The 25563-nt window shown below is 37.7% G+C and overlaps 1 protein-coding gene across 1 annotated transcript in view; it reads right to left on the bottom strand.

Annotated features, from left to right (window-relative positions):
* LURAP1L (leucine rich adaptor protein 1 like) overlaps positions 1 to 25082 on the bottom strand; it is a 55061-nt gene extending 29979 nt beyond the window's left edge. The window contains exon 1 of the mRNA XM_049770431.1: positions 24705 to 25082. Coding sequence (XP_049626388.1) covers positions 24705 to 25040 — 336 coding nt within the window. The 5' untranslated portion in view covers positions 25041 to 25082. The remainder of the gene's footprint in view (positions 1 to 24704) is intronic.
* Positions 25083 to 25563: the final 481 nt, after the last annotated feature.

The following is a 25563-nucleotide window of genomic DNA, read 5'->3' as shown; positions in this document are numbered from 1 at the left end:
GTAAAACCAAATTTGATTGGTCCCCAGCATAATATGATCTTCAGAGCATGGAGCTGGGATTAGCACAGTCAAACATGAGCAAAAAAAAAAAAAAAAACCCACAATATAAAATACCCCCCTCCAAAAATAACAAAACAAAGATAAATGCTTTATATACCAAACAGGCAATGTGATTCACATTAATATTTCAAAAAAAAAAACTTGATAAAAAACAGCCCCCACCACCCAGATGCTGTAGAAATGTTTTTAGAGGTCAAGGGCTCAAAACTTGTATGCACAAAGTCCCCTAGTATGTATGTTCTCAGCACTATAGACTATGAGTGTGAGCAGAAATTTATCACAGAAACATTAGTGCTGAACATGGTCACCAGTGATTCCCTGGTCCCTTTGAGCACTATTGAGAGGTATGTCTCAACCCCCAACCCGCCAAAAAACAGCATTCCTGTAGAGCTAAAAATAAAGCAATATTCTAATTTATAAAAATTAAGACATCATTTGGTTACTAAAGCATATTTTCCATTAATTTTGTACTAATTTCTAAATTAGGTATACTAAGTTATACTAATTTCTATACATTATATAGAAATGGTTTTAAAGAAATTATTAAAAATTATTTTATTATGGCAACCTTTCATGCTCCCCCTGAGAATAGACCAGAATTTGGCCCAAAGCACCTGTTAGATATGGCCAAAATGTTCCACCTTACCTCCCCTCCAAAAGCTGTAAATTCAGGAAAAATTAACAAATTTTTTCATGGACATAACCATACTAAAAAACACCTGGGTTTTGATACAGGGACACCCAAAAAATGTCCCCCCAACCTTGCCAGTAATGAGTCTAATTATATAGCTAAGAGCAAGCCCTGAGCACCACCAAGTGTTAAACACCACTCCCAAAAAGTTGTCTTGTCTCAAGCCTGTGTTCTCTCTATGAACACATATTTCTTTGTTTCACTTGTTGAAAAAGCTCTTTCTCCCTCTCTTTTTTTTATTTTGTTAAAGAACCCATGATTTATAGCACATTGACAGTTGAGTTTTAGGCATTTTAATACTTCAACAACAATCCCACCTCCAACGTCTACTTCCATCACCAGTGTTCTCATATTCCATCATCCACAAATCTCCATCCCTGACCTTTTACTTCATCCCCCTGCCTGCCACCTTGACAGAAAAATTACAAAGTTTGGAGATTGTAGTTTAGGTCTCAGGTTTTCAGTGTGGTTGAATGTGTGCCTTAGCTTTATAGCTATACTATTCTCCCACATCATCACCCAAAGCTCTGACCTCTGTTCCTCCATTATTCCCCCTTTTTTTATCTTCTCTTTTTCCACCTTGATTTCTTTCTTCTCTGTCCCTTTCCTTCTCCATACTAAAGCTCTGAGGTCATCTCATCCTTTAATATATTAAATTTCTTTATACAGTTATTCTATATACCACAGATTAAAAAGTAATCTTGTGTTTTTCTTCTTCTGGTTTACCGCACTCAACATGATATCTTCCAGTTTCTTTTTTTTTTTGGTTTTTTGGGCCACACCGGCATTGCTCAGGGGTTAATCCTGGCTATCTGCTCAGGGAATAGCTCCTGGCAGGCACGGGGATGTCAGGATTCGAAACCAACCACCTTTGGTCCTGGATCGGCTGCTTGCAAGGCAAACACCGCTGTGCTATCTCTTCGGGCCTATCTTCCAGTTTCAAATATGTTGCAGTAAATTGCATGATTTCACTATTCCTCATAGTTGCATAGTATTCCATTGTGTATAAGTACAACATCTTCATAATCTACTGGCTATAGTAGTTTGTCATATTTATTCCAACCCTAGAATGGATAGGTCAGCATCAAGGTATTGCACAAGAAAAAGACAGATTCACAAGAGAAATAGATTAGGGTCAGGGGTTGAGACGCTTCTAGGATGAAACAGTACCTCCCTTGCTAATCTTTTATTAGCCAAGTTAACAGAACAAAGGTATTCAGCTGAGGAGCAGGGTTGACAGTTAAAGAGTACTTCTGTTAATTAATCCTAGGTGGGTCCCTAATCAAGCCTGGTTGGCTTAGTTACAACTCAATAAAAGGTGAAAGGAGAAAAGGGAAAACAGGGAGAGAGTTTTTAGCTACAGTAATCCATTCATTTGTTGTTGGACACCTTGGTTGATTGAAAATCTTAGCTACCATACTAAATCAATGAATATTGATATACATGAATATACCAATGAATATCGGTATACATGTGTATATTTGAATGAGTGTTTTAAAATCATGAGGGTAGAAATTTCACCCAGGAGTGAAATTCCTGGGTCAGATGCAGCCCTATTCTAAAATTATTGAGAACTCTTCACATAAACCACAGGGGTTGAAACCATACAACATTTTCTTCAGCACATATTGTTCCTTCTCACCAAATCCTGCCAGCACATAGTGTTCCTACTACTTCTGAAATGTTCCATTTTCGCTAGTGTGAAAGGATATCTCTTCACTGTCTTGATTTGGATTTTCTTAATGATAAGTGATGCTATTACATTCATGTGTCTAGTGGCCATCCACTGGTCTTCTTATGAGAAGTGTCTGTTCATTTCTTCTCCCCAATTTACGAAAGAAATTTTTTCAATCAAGTAATTAACTCAAAATAAGGAAATATTGTATTAAATTAAAACCATCTCAACAGGGTTGCTGGACCCATAGTTTCCGATAAACTCTGAAAGTAACTATAATAAAGAGAAAGCAACTAAATACTTCCTAAGAGTTAATTTAACATAATAATTTTATTTCATAAATATTAATATAACAATATTATTGACTTAAGAGTTTGCATTTAAAAAGAAAAAAACGAAATTTGGGTTAAAGAGTACTGGGTGGCTAAGGCACTTGCTTTGCTTCAGACTTAGTTTTGTCCCTAGTACCACATATGATCTTTATTAGGAATAAACTGTGAGCACTGGCAGATGTGGTCCAAAAATAACAAAACAATAAAATATCTTATAAAAAGCTAAATAAGCACACATTATTAAAAATAGTATAGCTTGCTTTATAATTCTTTGGTCATCTAATTTATTGGGAAGTGGCTATTATTAATATAACATTTATTAGGAAAAATAATACATTTTAGCAAATACATGTAATAAACTCTGTATGGAGCATAAGCATTGAATATTATATTCTTTTTCTTATAGTCATAATTTTATAATCCCTGAGCCAAGCATACAAGATGCAGGCACATATGAAAATGAATTGTAATGATATGGTACACAGTATAAAATAAGGATACACAAAAGAACCACTGAAAGTGATTTAATTTTCTTTCTTTTCCTTACAGAACAAACCAGTTCTCAAAGTCTTTCTCTCATACATTTTAAACAAGAAAAGCTAATGATGTTCTTGTATCCAACATTCTGGATATAATTACTGAATAATACCTATGATCCAAAATTTTGCTTATTGCTTCATAGTGACATGTGGATAACATATGATATTTTAAGACATAATTCAAGTATTAAGTTGATAATAATGTGAGAAATTTAAGGTGTGTATTTCTAATTGCTTTAGTTAGACCTCCTTCTGGTCTCTCACTACTGACCTTAGCTAGATTCTGATTCATGGTATATAGTCACTTGCTATGTTGAAAAAGCATATTGAGAAAAGATCTAAAATCAGCTGGAAAGGGTAATGTAGTCATTCATTATGACTGCAATATATGATATCAAGAGGAGGCAAAGATCTAGAACTAATCTCATTTTCAAGAAATTCTGACTAAAGCATTCAGAAGTAAGGTAATAATGATGTCTGCAACATTTAAGTTAGTAATATTTAAAAAATGGTGGGGGGAGTGAGAAAGTGGGAGAGAAAAATATAGGGATGGGTTAGAGAGGAGAGAACAACTTTAAAATATTAGGTGGGACAATATGAGTGAGTAGCATATAGTGACTTCTAGTTATAATGTAAGGGCTAACATTATTTTAAGGAACAGGGATATGGTTCAGTGATAAAACACTTGCACTGTTTGTGGGAGGCTTGGCTCTATTTCTGGCTTCCTATGGTCCCCTCAGGACTATTCAGGTTACTCCTGATCATTGAAATGGGAATATCCTCTGAGCATAGCTGGATGTATTCTATAATCTACACATTTTTTTTCAAATAAAAAGTTATTTTAAATTCACTTATTTAATTCAATAATTAATTTTTAATATTTTATGTATTTGGAATTCCTTTGGTTGATATCAAGAATAAATACAAATAGTGGGAACTATTTCAAATAGGCAGAGCGGTGAGACATGATGGTTCAGATGTTTCCACTGCTCTGTTCCCACAGTGAACTTTCAGACCTCCACCACTGAGCATTGTTGGGAGTGAGTGGTCATTAGCAATTCATTAGTTGCTGAGACAAGTAACTTTTGGAAGATAGTATAAGTTTATGTAGAGAAACAACCAAAATCTAAAAGAAAACCCATGTGATCTCTCATTTGGTAGCAATATCAGAATAGTTAGTCACTCTCAAATTTAGTTACAAATGTACCAGAGTGACAGTAAAGTAGGGTGCTTGCTTTGTGAGTAGTCAATCTGGGTTCAGTCTCCAGTATCTCATATGACCCCCTGAGCATCATTTGGAGTAAAAACCAATTGCAGAGCCAGAAGTAATCCTGAGTTTTATAGAGTGTGACTCAAAAATTTTAAAAAAAAAAAGACAAAGGAAAAAAAATCTAGTTACAAATTAAAATCTGGAAAGAAAGTAAATTTAAGTAATCTAGTCATCCTCTTGCTCTTCATTCAGTTTACCCACATAAATGTTGCTGATTTAATGTCTATTGTCAATTTGCCTCAAATATCTCAGATACAAGAAGCATTGCACTAAGTCCCAAACCTATAGTGAGGGCTGCTCAGATAGTCAGAAATCTAATTCCCTAATGATTCATTCTATCCATATGTCAAATTAGGCTGCCAAGGTAAATGGTATTTTTAATCAAGTCTAATTAAACTATACTTTATACTGATTTGCAGAGAATGATACAATAAATAAAGTTCAGGAGTTTTTTTCTTTTTCTTTTTTACTAAACCTTCAACCTCAAACCAGAGAGAAAAAGATACAGCAAAAACAAAATCAAGTACTTTTTTTAGGCCACTTATCAGAGGAGAAAAACAACTCTTTTATGTCTGATTTCTACCAGTGTACCTAAAATATTCTTGAAACTGACAATATCTGACAGAATGAGCCTTACACTTAAGGAAAATTTTTCTGTACACTTCAAAGGCATCAGAAAATGACTTTTTTGTTGTTTTATAAGGTGCAGTGTCACAGTAACAGCTGAAAGATAGTCTAGTATTTTTTTCATCAAAACTCAAATTCCAAGTGACTTACTGGAGGGAGGCAGAGGCCACATTAGTGTTTCTGTTTCAATCCAAAATGAACAAGTTAATAATCCACTCAAACCAAAACTAGAAGCAGGAAATTGATGTGTTCTGAATTTACACATTAAACAAAATAAATTTTTGTTAGACATTAAGCAAAATGACTGTCTGAGAATGAAGGAAACACAGGCATTGCAGTCGTAGCCTTGGCCTCCTGAGGATTATAGTTGTAGGAATTCAGCTGCATGGTCTTCTGCCATAAGCCTCTTTGTCGAGCGCGCTCGTGCGTGCGTGCGTGCGTGCGTGCGTGCGTGCGTGTGTGTGTGTGCGTGTGTGTGTGTGTGTGTGTGTGTGTGTGACTTTCTCTGAAGGTCTGTGGACTCACTGAATGTTGCTTAATCCCTTGTCCTCTCTGTCTCAGATTCTTTTATCAGGGGATTGCTTAGCCAAAATATGTTGGCATCCAATCAGGAACCTGAGAACAGGGACAAAAGCAGTGCGTGCAACCAGACTACCTACACGAATTGACTTCTTATATAGTGAGTGATTCGGGCTCGAGAAATATATGTAAATGCACCAGAGCAGCATGAAGTAGCTAATAAAGAAGGTCAGGTAGGCCACCACTTTGGTAGAAACCATGTGTATTTAGTCTGGTGCAAAGGGACCGTCATGGTGATGATCCAGGAAAGGACATTATATCATATACCACTCACTGCTTTTGTCCCAGATGAAAAATAAATTTCCAAGTGGCTATTAATTTGCAAAGGCACAGTAAAGTTGGAGAAAAATAAAGAAAAAATTCTTTAGCAGTAAGAAAGCTAGTGAGGAAATTTTCTAAATCCTAGGAATTATCACTGCTAGTGAGGGTATTCTTGGCTGTAAAAGCATCATAGGCTAGATCATAGATTATGCATACATCATTCTCAAAACCATCAGCTTTTTCCATATCCTTGTCTTTTACATATCACAGAATTTTTCATTGACTTCTCTGAATTAAACATTAGAACCTGCAAAAATAGTAAATTTAAAAATTCTGAAATCTGAGCACTATAATTCTTACTCTGAGCACTATAATACTAGTCTAGAGCATCCAAGTTTCTTTTCCATAAACTTCTCTAAAATATCCTAAGAAAATTTCTGAAGATATATAATAGTTTGAAAATATGTGCTAAAACATTTTTATAATGAGCACTTTAATAAGAGTATCCATATTCCTTTTCCATAAACATCTGTGGACAAAGACATTAGAACATTTTTGCAGGCATAATTTGAGATTAAGTTGCTAAATAATATACACTATCAAGCATCCCAATAATTAGAAAACATTCACTAGAATAGCTGAGCACTGTTAGAAATCTAACATTATGCATTTCTCTGGAACTGCACAAACTAATATTAAACCACTAGAATTGGATGCAACCTTTTCTGTTTGCAATGAAGCATAGAATAAAAGTTCTATTAAGATATATATTAAGATCTATACAGGGAGAACACATAGTTTAACCAATAATGTAATGATTACATTATTTAATCATTAAACAGGGTCAAGAAATTAATCTAGAAAAAAAGGAAATTCTGATAGCAGCTTCTCCTCCATTGGGCTTCAGCTGGGCTTGAATTCTCCATCTTCTCCATCTTCACCTTTTGTGGTAGGGGGCTGAGGTCATCTGGGAAAAAAAGGCCTTTAGTTCCTAGGCTGGAATCTGAGTGGGGGGGACTTGCTCATCTTCCAGCTGTTGGTCCCCCTCCAATGGGGACTTTCTCTTTGGCTTCTATCCCAACAGTGACCTCGATACAGGTTGGAGGTGCTGAGGTTCTTTTTTTTTTTTTTTTTTTTTTTTTGGTTTTTGGGCCACACCCGTTTGACGCTCAGGGGTTACTCCTGGCTATGTGCTCAGAAATCGCCCCTGGCTTGGGGGGACCATATGGGACGCCGGGGGATCGAACCGCGGTCCTTCCTTGGCTAGCGCTTGCAAGGCAGACACCTTACCTCCAGCGCCACCTACCCGGCCCCAGGTGCTGAGGTTCTTGCACAAAGCATTTTTGGTAGAAGAAAGGTGGTAGGCATTGGCCTCTGGGATGCTACTCAGAGCCTTCTGCTCTCTACTCTTCACTGCCTGCTTCTGCTGCTTCTGTCCCTGCTGAGGGGACCTCAGTTATTAAGGTAGCTTAGGAACTAGATTAAAGCAACATGAGAAGAAAGACCCCAATGATGATATGTTTTTTGACCCTCTGCTGAATAATCATTATGGTCTCCCTCAGCTGGACCGAATGTGCAATACCCATCACAGGAATATTGGTGCACATGGCCCCCATTCTGAATGGGTATTGCACACTCGGTCCAGCTGAGGGAGACCATAATGATTATTCAGCAGAGGGTCAAAAAACATATCATCATTGGGGTCTTTCTTCTCAGGTCTCTGGGTTGGGTTTAGGTGCCAGCTGTAAAATTACCCCAAGTTGAAATCACCCTATGCACCGTATTTCCAACCCCTGGTGGGCATGTTTGAAGCAGGTAGTCTCAAAAATGTATAAACTAATTCAGTCAGGAGAGAATCACAGAGTCATTTTGCTTCCCGCCTGTGGACTTTCTTCATTGTCAAGCCAGATTGACCTTTCTTTATTCTCAGAACATATTCAAATGGCAGGGGAAAGGTCCTGTGAGATAGGTAAAAAGGAAAGAGGAAAGTGGGGAACATCTTTGCTTAGGTAAAAGCAAGATTTGACCTAACAATGCATGCCTTATGGTCCTGTGAGCTTTATCCCTGGGCCCTACACCAAATTCTAGATTGATCATCCTGTCTATTTCATGTGACTAAGATCCTAGGCTCTTAAACTGTGGTCAGGAGATATACTTAAACTGTGGTCAGGAGATATACTATCAAAATAAACACTTCATGGTGAGTGGACATAGTATCATTTGGAAGCAGTCTGAATTCAGCATTTAGCCAGGCTTACCTTATAAACCATATTTATCTGTAAAATAAATATAGTAATAGTGACATAAAAGCACCAAACACAAAATTAGCCTTTTTATGTGGCATTTGGCCATTTGTCTGTGAGGAAGATTCTATTTTATCTTTTCTCACTATTTATTATGGAGTTGTTTTTTTTTTTTTCATGTGAAGTTTTACCAGTGCTTTATATATCTTTGATTTTTTGATTTCTTATCAGATGATTTGGGGTAAAGAAGTTATCCAAATTTCTGGTCACTCATTGTATTCTGATCATCATTTCTTTTAAAGTGCAGAAGTTTCTTAATATAATCTATTCCCATTTTATTTTTTTTTTTATTTTTGCTTTGTTTATTTTTGCTTCCACTTGCTTACTTGGTCAATGATATTTCATCATTGAATATGCTTTTAACTTCAATGTCATACAGACTTCTACTTATATCTTGTTCTATGCTCACCTATTAAGGCAGAGGTCCTCAAACATTTAAACAGTGGGCCAGTTCACTGTCCCTCAGATGGCTGAAGGGCCAGACTATATAATTAAAAAAAAACCTGCATACTGCACATATCTTATTTTGAAGTAAAAAACCAAAATGGAACAAATATTTAAAATGAATTACAAGTAAAGTTAAATCAATAAACTTAACCTGTATTTCAATGAGAACTATTGAATGGGCCTGCTTTTGGCTAATGAGATGATTAATGTCCGGTACCATATTTATCACAGCTAGTCATAACAAGTGATGCAGTGTGCATCAGTTAGTCTAGATCTCCTTAGAGATTTCAGATGTTTCAATCTGGAAAAACTCTGTTATAGACGTAAGTGCTGCCAAAGATGGTTGTCATTTTTAGTGAATGGTTCCTGAGATTAGGATATGTCTCAGAGAGGTGAGCTGCATAAAAATTAGGAAGGCTGCTTGACTTTAATGAGTCTTTCAGAGAGTCACAATACTGCAGTTCAGTCAGTTCCATTTGGTAAATTGTATCCACATTCTCAATGTCAATAAAAAATTGGTTACAAAAAAGCTGTGTGTCCTATTCATGGAGCTGAAACTCTAAATCTAAATGGTAACTCCTTTTGCAACTTTTCCACTGAATCCACACATTTTTGGGAGAGAGAATGCAATCAAAGATTTCACTAATAGATTTTCAGTTGTAATGGTAATTTCAGGGAAATGGTAGAAAAGTTTCCTCTTTCACTTGTTTGATGAGGAGCCCTAATTTTATTTCAAATGCTTTCACATGCCATTGCATATCACAGATGAACTTTCCCTTTCCTTGAAGTTTCACATTGAAGCTGTTGAGTAGTTCGGTTACATCTGTCAGAAAGGTGAAGTAGCATTTCCATTCTGCATCATTGAGCTCTGGTACTTCTTTGTTTTTTGAAAGCAGAAAAGCTGTAATCTCCGGAAATAAGTCCGATTTGTTTCAAAACTCTCCCTGACTCAGCCAAGGACTTCTGTGTGTTACACAACATCTTCAAAGGCAACATTTAGCTCAGACAGAAATTCTTAAAATTGTCTGTGATTTAGTGCATTAACTCTAATGAAGTTAATACAAGATACCAAAATTTTCATAACAGATCACCACTTCAGTGATTTACTACACAGTGATTGTTGGTGGGCGAGGTGATATATGGCTATTGAATGAGAATGATTATGTTTGTCATCTCTGGGTAAATGCACACAATTACTCCTTTCTTAGACTCCACCATGATAGGAACTCCATCAGTTGTTACCCTAGCTAGTTTAGCCCAGTTAAGATGCAAACCATTCAGTTTGGCAAACCTTTTCATAGACATACTACTGTAGCCCTTTCTTCTTCTTCTTCTTCTTCTTCTTCTTCTTCTTCTTCTTCTTCTTCTTCTTCTTCTTCTTCTTCTTCTTCTTCTTCTTCTTCTTCTTTTTTTTAATGCTTCGCAATATAGCAAGTTCTTGTATGACTTTGAAAAAGTCATTTGTCCCACAAGTAAAAATTAGAAATTGAGCAGTTTACGAACATCATTGCTTTTGTGGTGTGCCAAGGAAAAATAGAAATGATTTTTTTTGAGGAGTTTTGAAAATGCTGATGCAAATTGTCTGCCATTCTTCAACCCTTTGTGTAATTGTAGATTCTGAAAGACTCACTGTACTTACCAGCCCATTCTGGACACATCTCTTTATCTCTGGCAAAAACAGACAGTGGGCCACATGTGGCTTATATATATTTTTTCTTTTTGCATGCAGTTGACCAGTTTTCCCAGCAACACTTGCTGAAAAGTTTTTTCTTGCTTCACTTCATATATTTTTCTATTATTGTTAAAGATTAACTGACCACAGATTTGAGGACTGTTTTCAGGATACTCCACTCTATTACATTGATCTGAGGGTTTGTCTTTATTCTAGTACCATGATGTTCTATTATTAACATTTTGAGTATAGTTGGAAGTTGAAGAAAGTGGAAAAATGCTCTACATCACTAATCAGAAGAGATATCAAAGCAGAAATAAAATATCAATTCATACCAGAGAGACTGAAACATATTAAAAGAATAATAACAACTATTGCTGTTGTGGGAGGAGAAAGGTATTCTTATTCATTGCTGGTGGGAATGTCAACTGCATAATCTTTCTGGAAAACAATGTGGTATTCCTAAAAAATTCTAGGAATTTAGATTTTATTTGACTCAGAAAATCCACTTCCTGGAATATAACCTGAGGTCCCACAAAAAAAAATGGACAAAATACATTTTACCCATATGTTCCTTGTAGCACTATCCACAATTGCCAAAAATCTGCAAACAACCTAAGTGTCCAAGAATATATGAGATAAAGAAGCTATGCTACAAATACACAGTAGAATACTATTCAACCATAAGAAAATATAGTCATGAAAATTGCTGCTACATGAAAAACCTGGAGATACATTGCTGAGTAAAGTTAGCCAGAGATGGAAAGACCAATACAGAATGATACCTCTCATATATGAAATATAAAGAAACATAATAGTGGAATAATGAATGCTGGCATTTTGGCATAATGGCAATGGAAAAAAAGAAAACAAGGACTGGTATTCATTAGGAAATACACCATTTGAGTAGTTTGGAGGATAGGACAGGAAGAGGGCAACATGTTGGAGGGAATCATTCAACTGGGAGGAAAAGGATTATGTTTAAAACCCTACAGCAATTATACTATAAAGTATGGTGCAAATATTTATAGTAAAAAAAAGTGTATCTTTCTTATTAAACTATACTAATGCCTTACGTATCCTAAATATTAATCCCTTATCAGATGGATACTAGTGAATAGTTTCTCCATTTTGTACATGGTCTTTATATTCTGCTTTTGTTTCCTTTGAGGTGCAGAATCTTCTTAATTTAATGCCATCCTATTTGTTTAACTTTGCTTCAACTTGCTTGGTCAATGCTATTTTTCCTTGAAGATAATGTTAGGTTTCAATGTCATGAAGAGTTCTGCCTATGTTTTCCCCTTATACCTTATGGTTTCAGTTCTGATATCAAGGTTTTTAATCCATTTTTATTTGACCTTTGTGCATGGTGTCAGAATTGGCCCGAGTTCAGTTTTTTGTTCATAGGTGACCAGATTTCCTAGCACCACTTATTGAAGAAGCTTTTCTTGCTCTATTTCAATTATTTTTACTCCTTTATCAAAAATTAACTTATCACATACCTGGGTATTTGTCTCAGGATATGCAATTCTATTCCACTGATCTGAGAGTCCACCTTTAATCCAATATCATGATATTTTAATTACTACTGCTTTGTTATACAGTCTAAAGTTGAGAAAGGTGATAACCCTCATCTTTTTTTTTTCCCCGAGATGCTTGTGGAAGTTTATTGTACCATATGAATTTTTTTTTTTTTTGGTTTTTGGGCCACACCCGGCGTTGCTCAGGGGTTACTCCTGGCTGCCTACTCAGAAATAGCTCCTGGCAGGCACGGGGGACCATATGGGACACCGGGATTCGAACCAACCACCTTTGGTCCTGGATCGGCTGCTTGCAAGGCAAACGCCACTGTGCTATCTCTCCGGGCCCACCATATGAATTTTAAGAAACATTTGATCACTTTCTTTGAAAAATGTGGGGAAAAGAGAAGAACAGACATTTCCTCCAAGCAATACAAATGGCCAAATAGTATATGAAAAAACACTCCACATTTGTCATCAGAGAGATAAAAATCAAAACTACAATTAGATATCACCTCACACCACAGGAACTGACACACACATCAATAATAAGGACACTTAGAGCTGGTGCAGATGCGAAAAATGTAAGTTACTTCAACCTTTTGGGAAAACAATATGAACATAACTCAAAAAAAATAGGAATCAAATTCCCATATGACCCAGCAATATTGTTCCTATAAACATACCCTAGGAACCCCCAAAACACAATGCAGAAAAGGCATCTGCTCTCTCATGTTCATTGTAGCACTATTCACAATAGGCAGAATCGAAAACAACTCAAGTGTCAAGAACAGATGTGTAGATTAAGAAACTATGGTACATCTACACAGCAGAATGAATACTCTGAAGTTATAAGAAAAATAAAGTCATGGAATTTACTTATAGATAGATGGATTTGGAGAGCATTATACTGAGTTAAATGAATCAAGGGATGTGGATATACAGAATGATCACACTCATTTGTGATTGCATTCATTTATGGTATATAAAAATAGTATGGTAATAATACCTAAACACAATATCTACGAATGCCAGAAGGACCCATCCATTGTAGGAAGCTTGCCACAAATAGCCAGGGAATACTATTAGGACAGAGAAGGGATCACTATGACAATGATAGTTGGGAATCTTCACTCTGGACAAGAACTGGGTTCTGGAAGGAGATAAAGTTTTATGCATAGTATCTCTTATGTAACCATATTGCAAACAAGTGGTTTAAAGGAAAAAATGAGAAGAATAAAAAAGAGAAAGATAGGAGGGGAGTGAGGGATATCTTTAAGAGATAGAAGTAGGCTGGAGAGTAGAGCGATAAACCAGGAGGAGAGCAGAAAGCAAACTGCACACTGGTGAAGGAAGAGTGTTGAAAATTATATAACTAAAACTCAATCATGAACAACTTTATAAGTCGTTTTTTAATGTGGGTTGATCACGTTTTATTTTGAAGTACAAACTAAGATTTCCCTATTATTTCTTTGTAAAGATGTCATTGATTTTATATGTGCGAATCAGATAAATGCAGATTCCAAATTAAATGGATGTGTTCTGGCATTCACATTGCAATACTGTGCAATTAGTAATGTTTCAGGAAAATAGTATGTTTGCACTCCTGTTAGAAGATAGGAGACCTGGGGCCAGTGCGGTGGCGCTAGAGGTAAGGTGTCTGCCTTGCCAGTGCTAGCCTAGGATGGACCGCGGTTCTATCCCCCGGCGTCCCATATGGTCCCCCAAGCCAGGAGCGACTTCTGAGGGCATAGCCAGAGCCAGGAGTAACCCCTGAGTATCACTGGGTGTGGTCCAAAAACCAAAAACCAAAGGAAAAAACAAAAGAAGATAGAGAACTGAAAGCTTAAGTTAGTATATGATAGTATCAAGTTTCTATTTCTTTCTAATGAATTCTCTAAGTTCTCAGCTTTGTCTTGAACATGCATCTCAGGGAATTAATCAATAGTTGGTTGGGGTTTTTGTTTTGTTTTGTTTTGTTTTGTTTTAGCTAATTTAAGATGAGCTTTGTGTTTTATTACTGAGATCTGAGCCTCCAACTAAGCAGGGCCTGGAGATCTACTAGCATGAGAATTGAGAAGACATATTTATAGAATTCTTGGTGACAGTGAATAAGAAAGAGATAACTTCTGGGAAACAACATTTAACTTTTGGGTATGTTCACAAGAATCTGGACAGTCTTTTTAGTTCTTTCTTTTCCAGAGTGAGTTTATGGTAAGCATGCATATAGTTTAGCATATTAAATATGTCAAATTTTGAAAGATGAAAGATACATACATTTTAATACTGAGTTTCAATAGTCATATCAGTTATTTTATTCCATTTTACCAACACCCAAATCTGTTCAGGCCTCATTTCTGATTCTATGCTCAGGGTTCACTCTTGGTGGGCTAACAGAACCATATGGAGTGCTGAGGATAAAACCTGGGTCTGACCAGCTGCACTATCACTCTGGACCCACATCAGGTATTTTAAAATAGCATTTCTCAACTGGGAATTTTGTAGAGCCCTATAGACTTCCAGGCTATTCCAAGATGGTCATGTGAAAACCAGTAAATGAGAGGTCCTGGCAGAAGACTAGGAATCCAACCAGCAGCACAGAAGGTCACAAAAAAAGATACAATGTTGGAAACGGGTCAAGGAAAAAAAGTTAAACACTTTTGGGGCCTGAGCGACATGACTAGCAAGCAGACAACCCTGGATGGACCCTGGTTTGATTCCCATATGGTCCCCTGAACCTGTCAGGAGCGATTTCTGAGTGCAGAGCCAGGAGTTCCTGAGCACTGCTGGGTGTGACCCAAAAAGCAAAACAAAACAAAACAAAACAAAACAAAACAAAACAAAAAAAGAGAACGAAATACTTTAAAAGTATGAAAAGCAGCTGTATAGTCCTGGTTTGAAACTCAGATCTAACTAACCTCAGACAGCTGACCCCCTTATCTTGGTAGTCTGGAGTATTGACAATAAGCCTCAAGTTTTATCCATAATTATTACTATAATTATAGTTATAAAATTTATAATTAAAGGTTAATGCAAGGTTTCTAGTAATAGTTACATATAAAAATTTAACACAGTGCCTTACAATTTGAAAGGACCCATTGTGAGGTATTAAATTCTACTTTTTTATTTTTTGGTCACACGCAGTGACGCTGAGGGGTTACTCTTGGTTATATGCTCTGAAATCGCTCCTGGCTTGGGGGACCATATGGGACGCTGGGGGATAGAACCACGGTCTGTCTTAGGCTAGCATGGACAAGGCAGACGCCTTACAGCTTGCACTAGTGCTCTAGTCCCAAATTCTATACTTAGTTCCTTAACTTTCTTAGTTTACCAGAAACTAGTTTGCACAATTCTTTCATTTGTGCTATTATACTCTGTGGCATGCTTGCATGTAAACTGTATTTTGTAAATTTTATATCTATAATACAAATAAAAATTTTTTTAACTACAATGAATAGAAGTAAAGTCACCACATATTTATTTCTTAGCTTTCATATAAAATATAGTCTTTGATGACAAAGAAAATGGTATGATAAATTAGAAAGAAGTACTTAAATTTTTCATTAGTTGCATGCTAAATTGCCAGTATAGGACTACTAGTATAATAACTATAGAATAATCATATCATAAAATATGGGCCCAGAGAGATAGCACAGCGGCGTTTGCCTTGCAAGCAGCCGATCCAGGACCAAAGGTGGTTGGTTGGTTCGAATCCTGGTGTCCCATATGGTTCCCCGTGCCTGCCAGGAGCTATATCTGAGCAGACAGCCAGGAGTAACCCCTGAGCAACGCTGGGTGTGACCCAAAAACCAAAAACCAAAAAAAAAAAAAAAATAACTGCCACAGACTCTTTTGAATAATTTATTTTATTTTATATTTTGGTTTTTGGGCCACCAAAAACGTCATCACCGGATGATGCTCAGGGGTTACTCCTGGCTATGCATTCAGAAATCACTCCTGGCTTGGGAGAATATATGGGATGTTGGGGGATAGAACCATGGTCAGTCCTAGGCTAGCGTGTGCAAGGCAGATGCCTTACCACTTATGCCACCGCTCTGGCCCGTTTTCTTAATATTTTTAATGCCTAAAGTAAAGTTGGCTTTTTCAGACTATTTCACTGATTCTTATAATGTATTATTAGAGGTGCTTATATTTCTACACTAACAAGAACACTGAATACTAACTAGAGTTTTTATGTAGCTCGTCCAATGTTATATAACAAATGCTATATAATCAAGACTGAGAATGAAGTAAAACAAGAACTGGAGACAATGTTCTTTCCAATAGAATAAGGAAATAAAAGTCTCCCTTGGGACAAAATTAGTCTATTGGGTAGCATTGATTTGTATCCTGATATTTTTTATAGACAAGTAGAATTCCAGATTGTGTGGCTCCAAAGCCACCTACCACCAAACTAGAGATCCATCAACTTGAATAGTAAATATTTAACTTTTAAAGAACAATTCTAAGAACTTTAGACATATCTGCCATTCATGAATTAATTTTATATCAATAACTAAAAGGAAAATTAAAATTCATAATGTATAAAAATCTTTATACTCTGACTCATTACTACAAAATTAGAAGTATGATATGTGTTTTGATGCTCTTGGGGAAATGCCTATGTCATTTTCTTTCAATTTAAAAATATGCAGCCTCTCAAGACCTAGGCAGCCTGATTGTGCAACTTGAATGGAGTGAAAGGTATTTCTTTTTTGTCAGAAAATGATCCTGTAAATACCAATCATTCAACATGCATTCCTGGGGACAGGGCGAGGCTCAACAGTTTTGGGAAGTGTCACTGTTTGCAAGGTATGCATAAATTCTCTCAATGGCGTCTATGTTTTTCCTAACAACATGACATTAACCACTTTTCCCTACACTACTGTCAATTTATGAGCCACTATAAGGAAACAGGTTGCAACAAGATAGATTTATTAGATTAACTAAGTATAATAGCATTCCACAGGCAAAATAGCAGAAGCCACTGTTAGGAATGTGATTACCCCATTGCCTTGAAGTTTTAAGAAGCCACTGTTAAGAATCAGATTACCCCATCTAATTGATGTCATTATGCCTTATATTAAATCTTTGATCTGCATAGTTATCAGCACTTTTAATTCCTTGTACAAGGCACATTTGTTGTGAGAAATCTCTTCAACATTAGGTTAGTCTCAATGCTTATGTCTGATTTCTAGGATGGCCTCATGTGCCTCAAAATTTTTTAGTTTGTAATCTTGCTCTGACTATATTATATTCTCATTTTATATTTTATTATATTCTCATTTTATCTTTTAACTATCTTTGGAACTCAGCAGGTATAATCACTTCCACTTCCACCACTTTTCTCTTATATATTAAAAAGGTGATTCCTTAAATTATTGTTTAATTTAAAAACTAACAAATGGCAGAACTGCAAGAATACTATAGAAACTATATAGTTGCAGGGCCAGAGTGATAGCATAGTGGTAGGGTGTTTGCCTTGCACACGGTGGACCCAGGACGGACCTGGGTTCAATCCCCATTGTCCCATATGGCCCCCCAAGCCAGGAGCGATTTCTGAGCGCATAGCCAGAAGTAACCCCTGAGCATCACCGGGTATGCCCAAAAAGAAAGAAAAACAACAATATAGTTGTAAAATTAACTAAATCAGAGAAACACTGATAAAATTTCCTAGCCTTCTTTCAAGTATGTCCAGAATATTTGATGTCAATTTATTATTTTTTGAAGAAATATATTTAACATAAGAACACATAAGAATATTTATGTGCTTTTCTATACATATTTATGCCTGTGTCTTGTTGTAATTTGTTCCTTGAAACGTTTTAAAAGCAAGATTTGAATTAAATGGAGTATTTGACTTAAGATTTGAATTAAATGGAGTAGTATGTAAAGTATGTAAAGCTGAGCAACTAGCCTGAGACTATTTATTCTACTAGATTTTATTACACAGCTGCTCTGCAAACAATTGCCAAAAAAATAGAAATATGTACAAATATTTTCAAATTAGTTTTCCTAATAACAGTGTACTATATAAAGAATGGTCAACATCCCAGCATCATGCAAAATGGATTAGAACCAGCATGTGGTCTCAACAAATAGTACATTACTCCTTCTAAACTACAATTCAATCATCTCTACAATAATTATGTAGGAAGCTAAGTGTAGGAGGATAACACTAGACTATCTGATTTCAGGTCCTCATTCTAGTGATTGTCTTTATTATCTTATCCATTTCAAAGTCTTTCAGAGTACATTGAAGAAAACTGTTTTTATTTTTTTAGCTAGTAGCATGATACACACATAAATGAGATACCACTAAAATCCCTTTGAACCGTGTTAATTTAAAAAAAAAAGGTAAAAATGAGGTTAAGAAGATGCTCCAATGGGTTAGAGAACAGATGGGTTCAGAGATTCAGGTTTAATCTCAGTATCTCAATTCCAAGTACCATGTTGGGAGTAGTTGTTGAGAAGGACTTTATGTGAACTATCTCTCACCACACACCCATACCCACATTCCCACCCCACCCTCTGCCACTCACCCACACACACCACGATATGATAAAGCACATGTTTAAACTGTTTTTATATTAAAAGTAGAACAATTTAAAATGACACTTTAAGAAACATTAGTATTGCTAAATGATGCTTAAATTCCATTTTATTTGGGGGGGGCTGTGCTCTGAGGGTTTCAGGTCCAGCTAGAAACTCTGAAATCGCTCCTGACAGGCTCGGGGGACCATATGGGGATCATATGGGATGCCTGGATTCGAACCACCGTCCTTCTGCATTCAGGGCAAAGGCCTTACCTCCATGCTATCTCTCTGGACCCCAGCTGGGGACTCTTATCTAACTTATTCAGTGTAAAAACTTGAAGTTATGATCCTTCTCCAGCTTTCAACTCTGTAGTGTCAGGGATTCCCAGCTTATCCCAATGCCACACTCAGTGGTATTCCAAAGGCTGAATGCTGATCCTATCTCTCAATCCCCTGGTTTTATTTTGTTTGTTTGTTTGTTTGTTTTTGGGCCACACCCGGCAGTGCTCAGGGGTTACTCCTGGCTGTCTGCTCAGAAATAGCTCCTGGCAGGCATGGGGGACCATATGGGACACCGGGATTCGAACCAACCACCTTTGGTCCTGCGTCGGCTGCTTGCAAGGCAAACACCGCTGTGCTATCTCTCCGGGCCCATGGTTTTATTCTTAAGAATTTTCAGCAAAATCATAGATAGTGGGATTATAATTATTTAAATAAAAAATATCTAACTTTTCAAAAATAGCCATTTTGTTATATATTTCCAAGGTCTTAGGAGTTACTTAACATTTGTTGAGATGAACTTGTAGCTGAACAATCTAGACTAATATCCTAGAAGCTTTGTTGCATTGATCTCTTAGTACTCAGGAATACTGAATTAACAGAGGTTTACAAAAACTATACTGTAGTCAGAAGAAAAAAAAATAAATGGAATATAGGAAAAGCAGAGTATTTGGAATCAGTAACATAAATTCCAGTTGTGATTTGTTCATTAATTAGTGCGACCTTGGCAAGACTTCTCAACCATCTCAAAATCACAAAAATATCATTTGCAAAATGTGAATGAAATATTTACACTTTCCTTGTATGACATTACACTTAAATGATATAACAGATATTTAAAACGCTCTGAACTGAAATGGAATAACAAATATCATTGGTAAATATTTTGCAATAGATGTGTGAAATATACTTCCAGATATTATAATAAATTTTCTATTTCTATCAATATCTTGCTCAAATAAACAAATCAATTTTTTTTATCTCTGGGCTGGAGAGGTGGTACAGAGGTAGGGCATTTGCCTTGCATGCAGCTGACCCAAGATCGACCTCAGTTCAATCCCCAATGTCCCATATGTTCTCCCAAGCCAGGAGCAATTTCTGAGTGTATAGCCAGGAGTTAACCCTGAGTGTCACCGGTTATGACCCAAAAACCAAAACCAAAACAAAACAACAACTAAACCCCCAAAAAACAAATTTGTTTATCTCTAATTTAAACACAAAAATATTTGAACTTTGGAAAATTTTACCCCTCCCCTAAACATTGTCCCTTTAATATTATTACCTTGAAATGGCCAACTGTGCATTTTTTCCAATGTTTTCCCCAGTACACAATTTATGAGGTCATTTATATTTTTAATATGGTTTCAGCATTAAAAATTTGATCATAGGGCCCGGAGAGATAGCACAGCGGTGTTTGCCTTGCAAGTAGCCGATCCAGGACCTAAGGTGGTTGGTTCGAATCCCGGTGTCCCATATGGTCCCCCCTGCCTGCCAGGAGCTATTTCTGAGCAGACAGCCAGGAGTAACCCCTGAGCACTACCAGGTGTGTCCCAAAAAACAAAACAAAAAAAAAAATTGATCATAGAGGTCAAAACAATAGAACAATGGAACAATGGAGCAGGGTTTTTGCCTTGCTTTGGATAACCCTGTGCCTCGTTTGATCCTTGGCAACTCTTGCGGTTTCCTTAGTAGAGTCAGAAGTAAGCCCTGAGCATCACGGGGTATGGTCCAAAAACAAAAAAAAGAAAAAAAAGAAAGAAAAGATAGTAATCAGATAACTTTGCCTCATAAACATGTCTGACAACTATTGCATTCAAATTAGTTAACAAAATTAACCATGAAGGGAAAAAGTGGGAAGAAAAGCAATAATAACATCACATGTATATAAAGAATTTTGTATCAGGACAACCTTCATGCAATTCCATACTTATCAATGGTATCAATAACCATATTGTAATCTGTGTCAATTGTATATAATCCATTTTAATGGGAAAAAGGGGATCTACCACCCCTAGGAATATATCCAGGAACCCCAAATCACCATGCAGAGAAGCCCTCTGAATTCCTATGTTTGTCACAGCACTAATTACAATAGACAGAATCTAAGAATAATCCAAGTGCCCAAGAACAGATGAATGACTAAAGAAACTGGTATATCTACAATGGAATATTAAGCAGCCGTTAGGAAAAATGAAATTTGATTATGCATGTATGGATAGATATGGAGATTACTAAACTGAGTGAAATGAGTCAGAGGGAAAGGTATAAACATAGTATAATTTCACTCATTTGTTTGATTTAAGAAAAATAAAAATATGCTAATAATATCTAGAGACAATAGAGATGAGGATCAGAAGGACCAGTCCTTGGGAGGAAGCTTGCCACATAGAATGGTGAAGGAAGTAGGGCAGTGAATGGTCCGCTGTGACAATGATAGCTGGAACTGAACTTGTTGCTGAAAGAGGATAAAGTGATATGTACAGTATCCCTTCATTAGCAATAGTACAAAACACAGTTTCAAAAAAGGAGAGAGAGAGAGAGAGAGAGAGAGAGAGAGAGAGAGAGAGAGAGAGGGAGAGAGGGAGAGAGAGAGAGAGAGAGAGAGAGGTAAAATGCCTGCCAGGCAGGGAATAGTGGTGGGAGGGAAACAGTACCATGGTCGGAAATGTGTACAGGTGAAGGTCTGGGACTCAATCATGAACAATTTTGTAACCACACTAATTAAATAAGGTAATTATATATGAAAAACTATTAAAAACTGAAAAAGAAAAGTGCTTCAATGAAAACAAAAAGATAAGCTTGTGAAGCTGGAGAGACAGCACAGTGGTATGGCGTTTGCCTTGCACACAGCCGATCCAGGATGCACTGGTGGTTCAAATCCAGGCATCCCATATGGCCCCCATGCCTGCCAGGAGTGATTTATGAGCACAGAGCCAGGAGTAACCCCTATGTGCCTCCAGGTATGACCCAAAAACCAACCAACGGGGGTGGTGGTGGGGGGAACAAGCTTGTGCATGGTTTCAATGTTTTTTCTTATTGTAGGACAAAAAAAAATATTTGAGGTCCAGAGACTGATAATTCTAAAATATCTGTAAACCATACAATATAATGAGAATTAAATATAAAATTACACATAGTAGCAGGTAATTTAAGCCAATGCTTATAGTAGAATGCCAAAATGAGCAGAAAAGTTATTATTATGAGATCACATTCCAGCTCTAGTTTCTAACTCTTCTACAAGGAGACAGGAAGAACTGTAGAAGTGCATCTGTTCAATGTTTATAACAAAACAGCCAAGTCTAGAGGAAAACAAATCTGTTGCTTTGCTGAAGATGAGGTTTTTAGGACCCATAAGAGTTATCTAACATGAGAAAAATTGGTTTCACTAGCAAGAGATATATACTTGCTTTCCATCTCCTCCCTCTTAACTCCAAAGTTATGTCATTTACTCAACAGACAAACATTCTCCGAGTACAAACTTGACTATAAATGAACTCAAATATCTGTTTTAGCATAAATTTCCTGAAGTCCACAGATATTTGATGTTTCAAATAGAAAATGTAAAAGTCAATCTGTCGGGGCCGGGCGGTGGCGCTAAAGGTAAGGTGCCTGCCTTGCCTGCGCTATTCTTGGACGGACCGCGGTTCGATCCCCCGGTGTCCCATATGGTCCCCCAAGCCAGGAGCAACTTCTGAGCGCATAGCCAGGAGTAACCCCTGAGCGTTACCGGGTGTGGCCCAAAAACCAAAAAAAAAAAAAAAAAAAAAAAAAAAAGTCAATCTGTCACTGCTGTTATTGATTTTATTGTGTTTTTTGTATTTACTAAAATATCACAATTGGGTCAGAGTGATAATACAGGTAAACTGCCTTGCATGCAGTAGAGCAAGTTTGATTTCCAGCATAGCACAGGGTTCCCTGAGAACCCCAAGAGTAATTCTTGAGCACAAAGCCAGGAGTAACCCTGAGCATTGTTGGCTAAGATCCAAAATCCTAAATAAATATGTAAACTAAGTATACATGTTATGTTCTGGTGAAGCAGATATTTTTGTTTACTCTATAAAATATTTCATTAAGATAAATGGATAAGTCTAGAAAGTGTCCTTATTTCAAAATAACATGATTCTTTTCATCATGAGTTTATTAAAACATTTGACATGATATATTGTAATTAATAAATGGAAAATGCTTCTAGGAGATTTAAAGTCCTCTCCCTAAACGGAAAGTCTTCTTGGCTTTTTTCCATTTTGTTTATTCAGTATCCTGATCTTTGCCAAGATATAGTAATATGTATATCTAGTGTGCATGTATGGAATGTAAAATATGAATAGAAGAAAATATGCATTACATATGGGATATAAAAAAGTATGTGCACCAACACATGTGCAGATGTATGACAATACATATCTACATCAGTATTAATACAAACCTGTATGCATAAAGACATCTAATGTGCAAATATATATAACTAAACATATATACGTATATGTATACTTGTGTGTATATTTGCATATATGTGTATATATAAGTTTCAACATATGAGCATATATACGTATATGTATACTTGTGTGTATATTTGCATATATGTGTGTTATATAATATATATTATATATATATTATATATTATATATAAGTTTCAACATATGAGCATTCCAAATAGCAAGAAATGTATTCTTTAGACAGAAACTAAAGTCCTTAAACCAGCATAGAGATCTTTGGAGTAGAACATTTGTTCTAGTGTGAAGATTCTAAACACAAGGAATTATCTTTAAAATTTGGCTTTTGACACGCATATATTATCGTGCAAAATTTATTCCCTCCTGAATATTCTCACTACAGAAAGAGCTCGGAAAACCTCCGGTGTAGAGAGACTCACTACTTCAAAGGTGGTGTGTTGTCTTTTTTAAATGAGAAGGGTCCTAAATGTAGGGTATCCTCACCATCTCAGAAAAAAAAAAAAATCTGAAGCCCCTTTTGCCAAGTTCCCATTCTCCAGGCCTGTTAAGTAGAAAATGCTGCTGCTTCCGTGTCATAATCTTCAAAAGATTCATTTCCTCCAACCAGTTCAGGAGCAAATAAACCAAGGCCCACAGAGATAAAGTGACAATTCCAAGAGCTCAGGGGCAAGTAAATACATCTAAGTCTATCCGGAATAACAAGTATTCTTAGACTCTCCACTAGTCCCTTTGTCCTGGTCTTAGGCCAACATTTGCAAACAGTTCAGAAAACAATTGCAGATTGAGGATGGAGGGGGGCAGGGTTAGGAAACGGTCATTAGCAAATTCCCCCGGATCTGGGGAATCACCTGCTGGCCTGGATCAAAAAAAAATAAAAATAAAACAGTTAAATGAGCTATTCATAAGGACATCCAGGACTACTGGGCCATTGTTTTTCCAAACCAGTTGTGGAGTATCAACTCCGGGCTTCAGAACAGCTGCGGCGGCTGCATAAGGAGGCGGGGATTGAGGGGGGCAGTGGTGGTGGGAGAGTAAACTGGGGGGTGGAGTGGGGAGTAAGGCTGCTAGTGACCCCGTCGCGCCACCTCTCGGTAAAGAAGGAAGTAATATATTTTTGCTATTGAGTGGAAAGGACTGAGCTAGCTTCCCTTTGGAACCGAAAGTGTGAATGGCGGCACAGCAGGCCCCAGATGGGTGCAGAGACTGCAAACCTTTGGCTGGCCGGAGCCCAGGAAGGAGGCTGGCTGTCCATTGGGCAGAAATGAGGTTCTCAGGCTTTTGCTCTCTAAGCAAACCTGGACCAGCAGACCGGGCAAAGTCCATGCATGCATGGCCAAAACAGACTGGCAAATGGTCTGCCACCAGACGCGCCCCCTTAACTCTGCATTTCCCACGCACCCAGCTCTGCACCCCAACCCCGTCGGTCTGCGGGTTCCCACAGCTGGCGTGCCACACTCACCATCTCTTGCCGCAGGAGGTGAAGCTTGGTTTGCAGCCTCTCCAGGGCGCTGCTGGAGCGGCTCGGTCTTGGGGAGCTGGGGGTTGGAGAGGACGAAGAAGAGGATGACACGGAGGGAGGGAAACTGCAGCAGCTGCTACTGCTACTGCAAGCGCCGCCGCCGCCGCCGCCGCCGCCGCTGCTGCTGCTGCTGCCGCCGCTGCCCCCGCAGGGGTCCCTGTCCTTCTCCAGGGAAGCCACCTCTTCCCCCCGGAGCGAACGCACTAGGCTCTCGGGGACTTTGCGCCCTAGCTTGAGCTCGATATCTCTGAGGTCTGGCAGTGAAACGTCTTCCATGACTTTTGCAGAAAGGTGACAACGTTGCCAAAATGTCAAAAGAGGAGAATCAGGCCTCCGGAGCTGCTGGAAGGCCACTGGGTTTTGGTCCCGGGTCTCTATCCTCGACGTTCCATAACCGCCTGCGGGGGAATCAACCCCCCGAAATCAGTCCTAGACGCTGTTGCTGCTGCTGCTGCTGCTGCTGCTGCTGCGGGTCTTAGCCGCAGTTCACTGGACGCTGCGACGCCTCCGGGTCGGGTCGAAGATTATGGGGATCGCCCCATCGTCTTCATTTTTTGGCTACCTACCCTCTTGCAAAGTTAATTGTTAGTGCTGGGCACCGAGGAGGAGGGAGAGGAAGGGAGCAAATGCTATAGACCACGAGAAGGAAAAGAGAGGGAAAGGAAATCTATCGTACCTCCATAGGGAGAAAATTCACATTCTATACTGTCCATTGACATCCCTGCAGCCATTCACCCACTGTCCATCTGGTACTAAGCGACATAAAATAAGATGTAGCCACGCTCCCGGGTTGTTTCAT

The sequence above is a fragment of the Suncus etruscus genome, chromosome 1 (assembly GCF_024139225.1).
Source record: "Suncus etruscus isolate mSunEtr1 chromosome 1, mSunEtr1.pri.cur, whole genome shotgun sequence".
Taxonomy (NCBI): domain Eukaryota; kingdom Metazoa; phylum Chordata; class Mammalia; order Eulipotyphla; family Soricidae; genus Suncus; species Suncus etruscus.
This window is presented reverse-complemented; position numbering and strand designations above follow the sequence as displayed.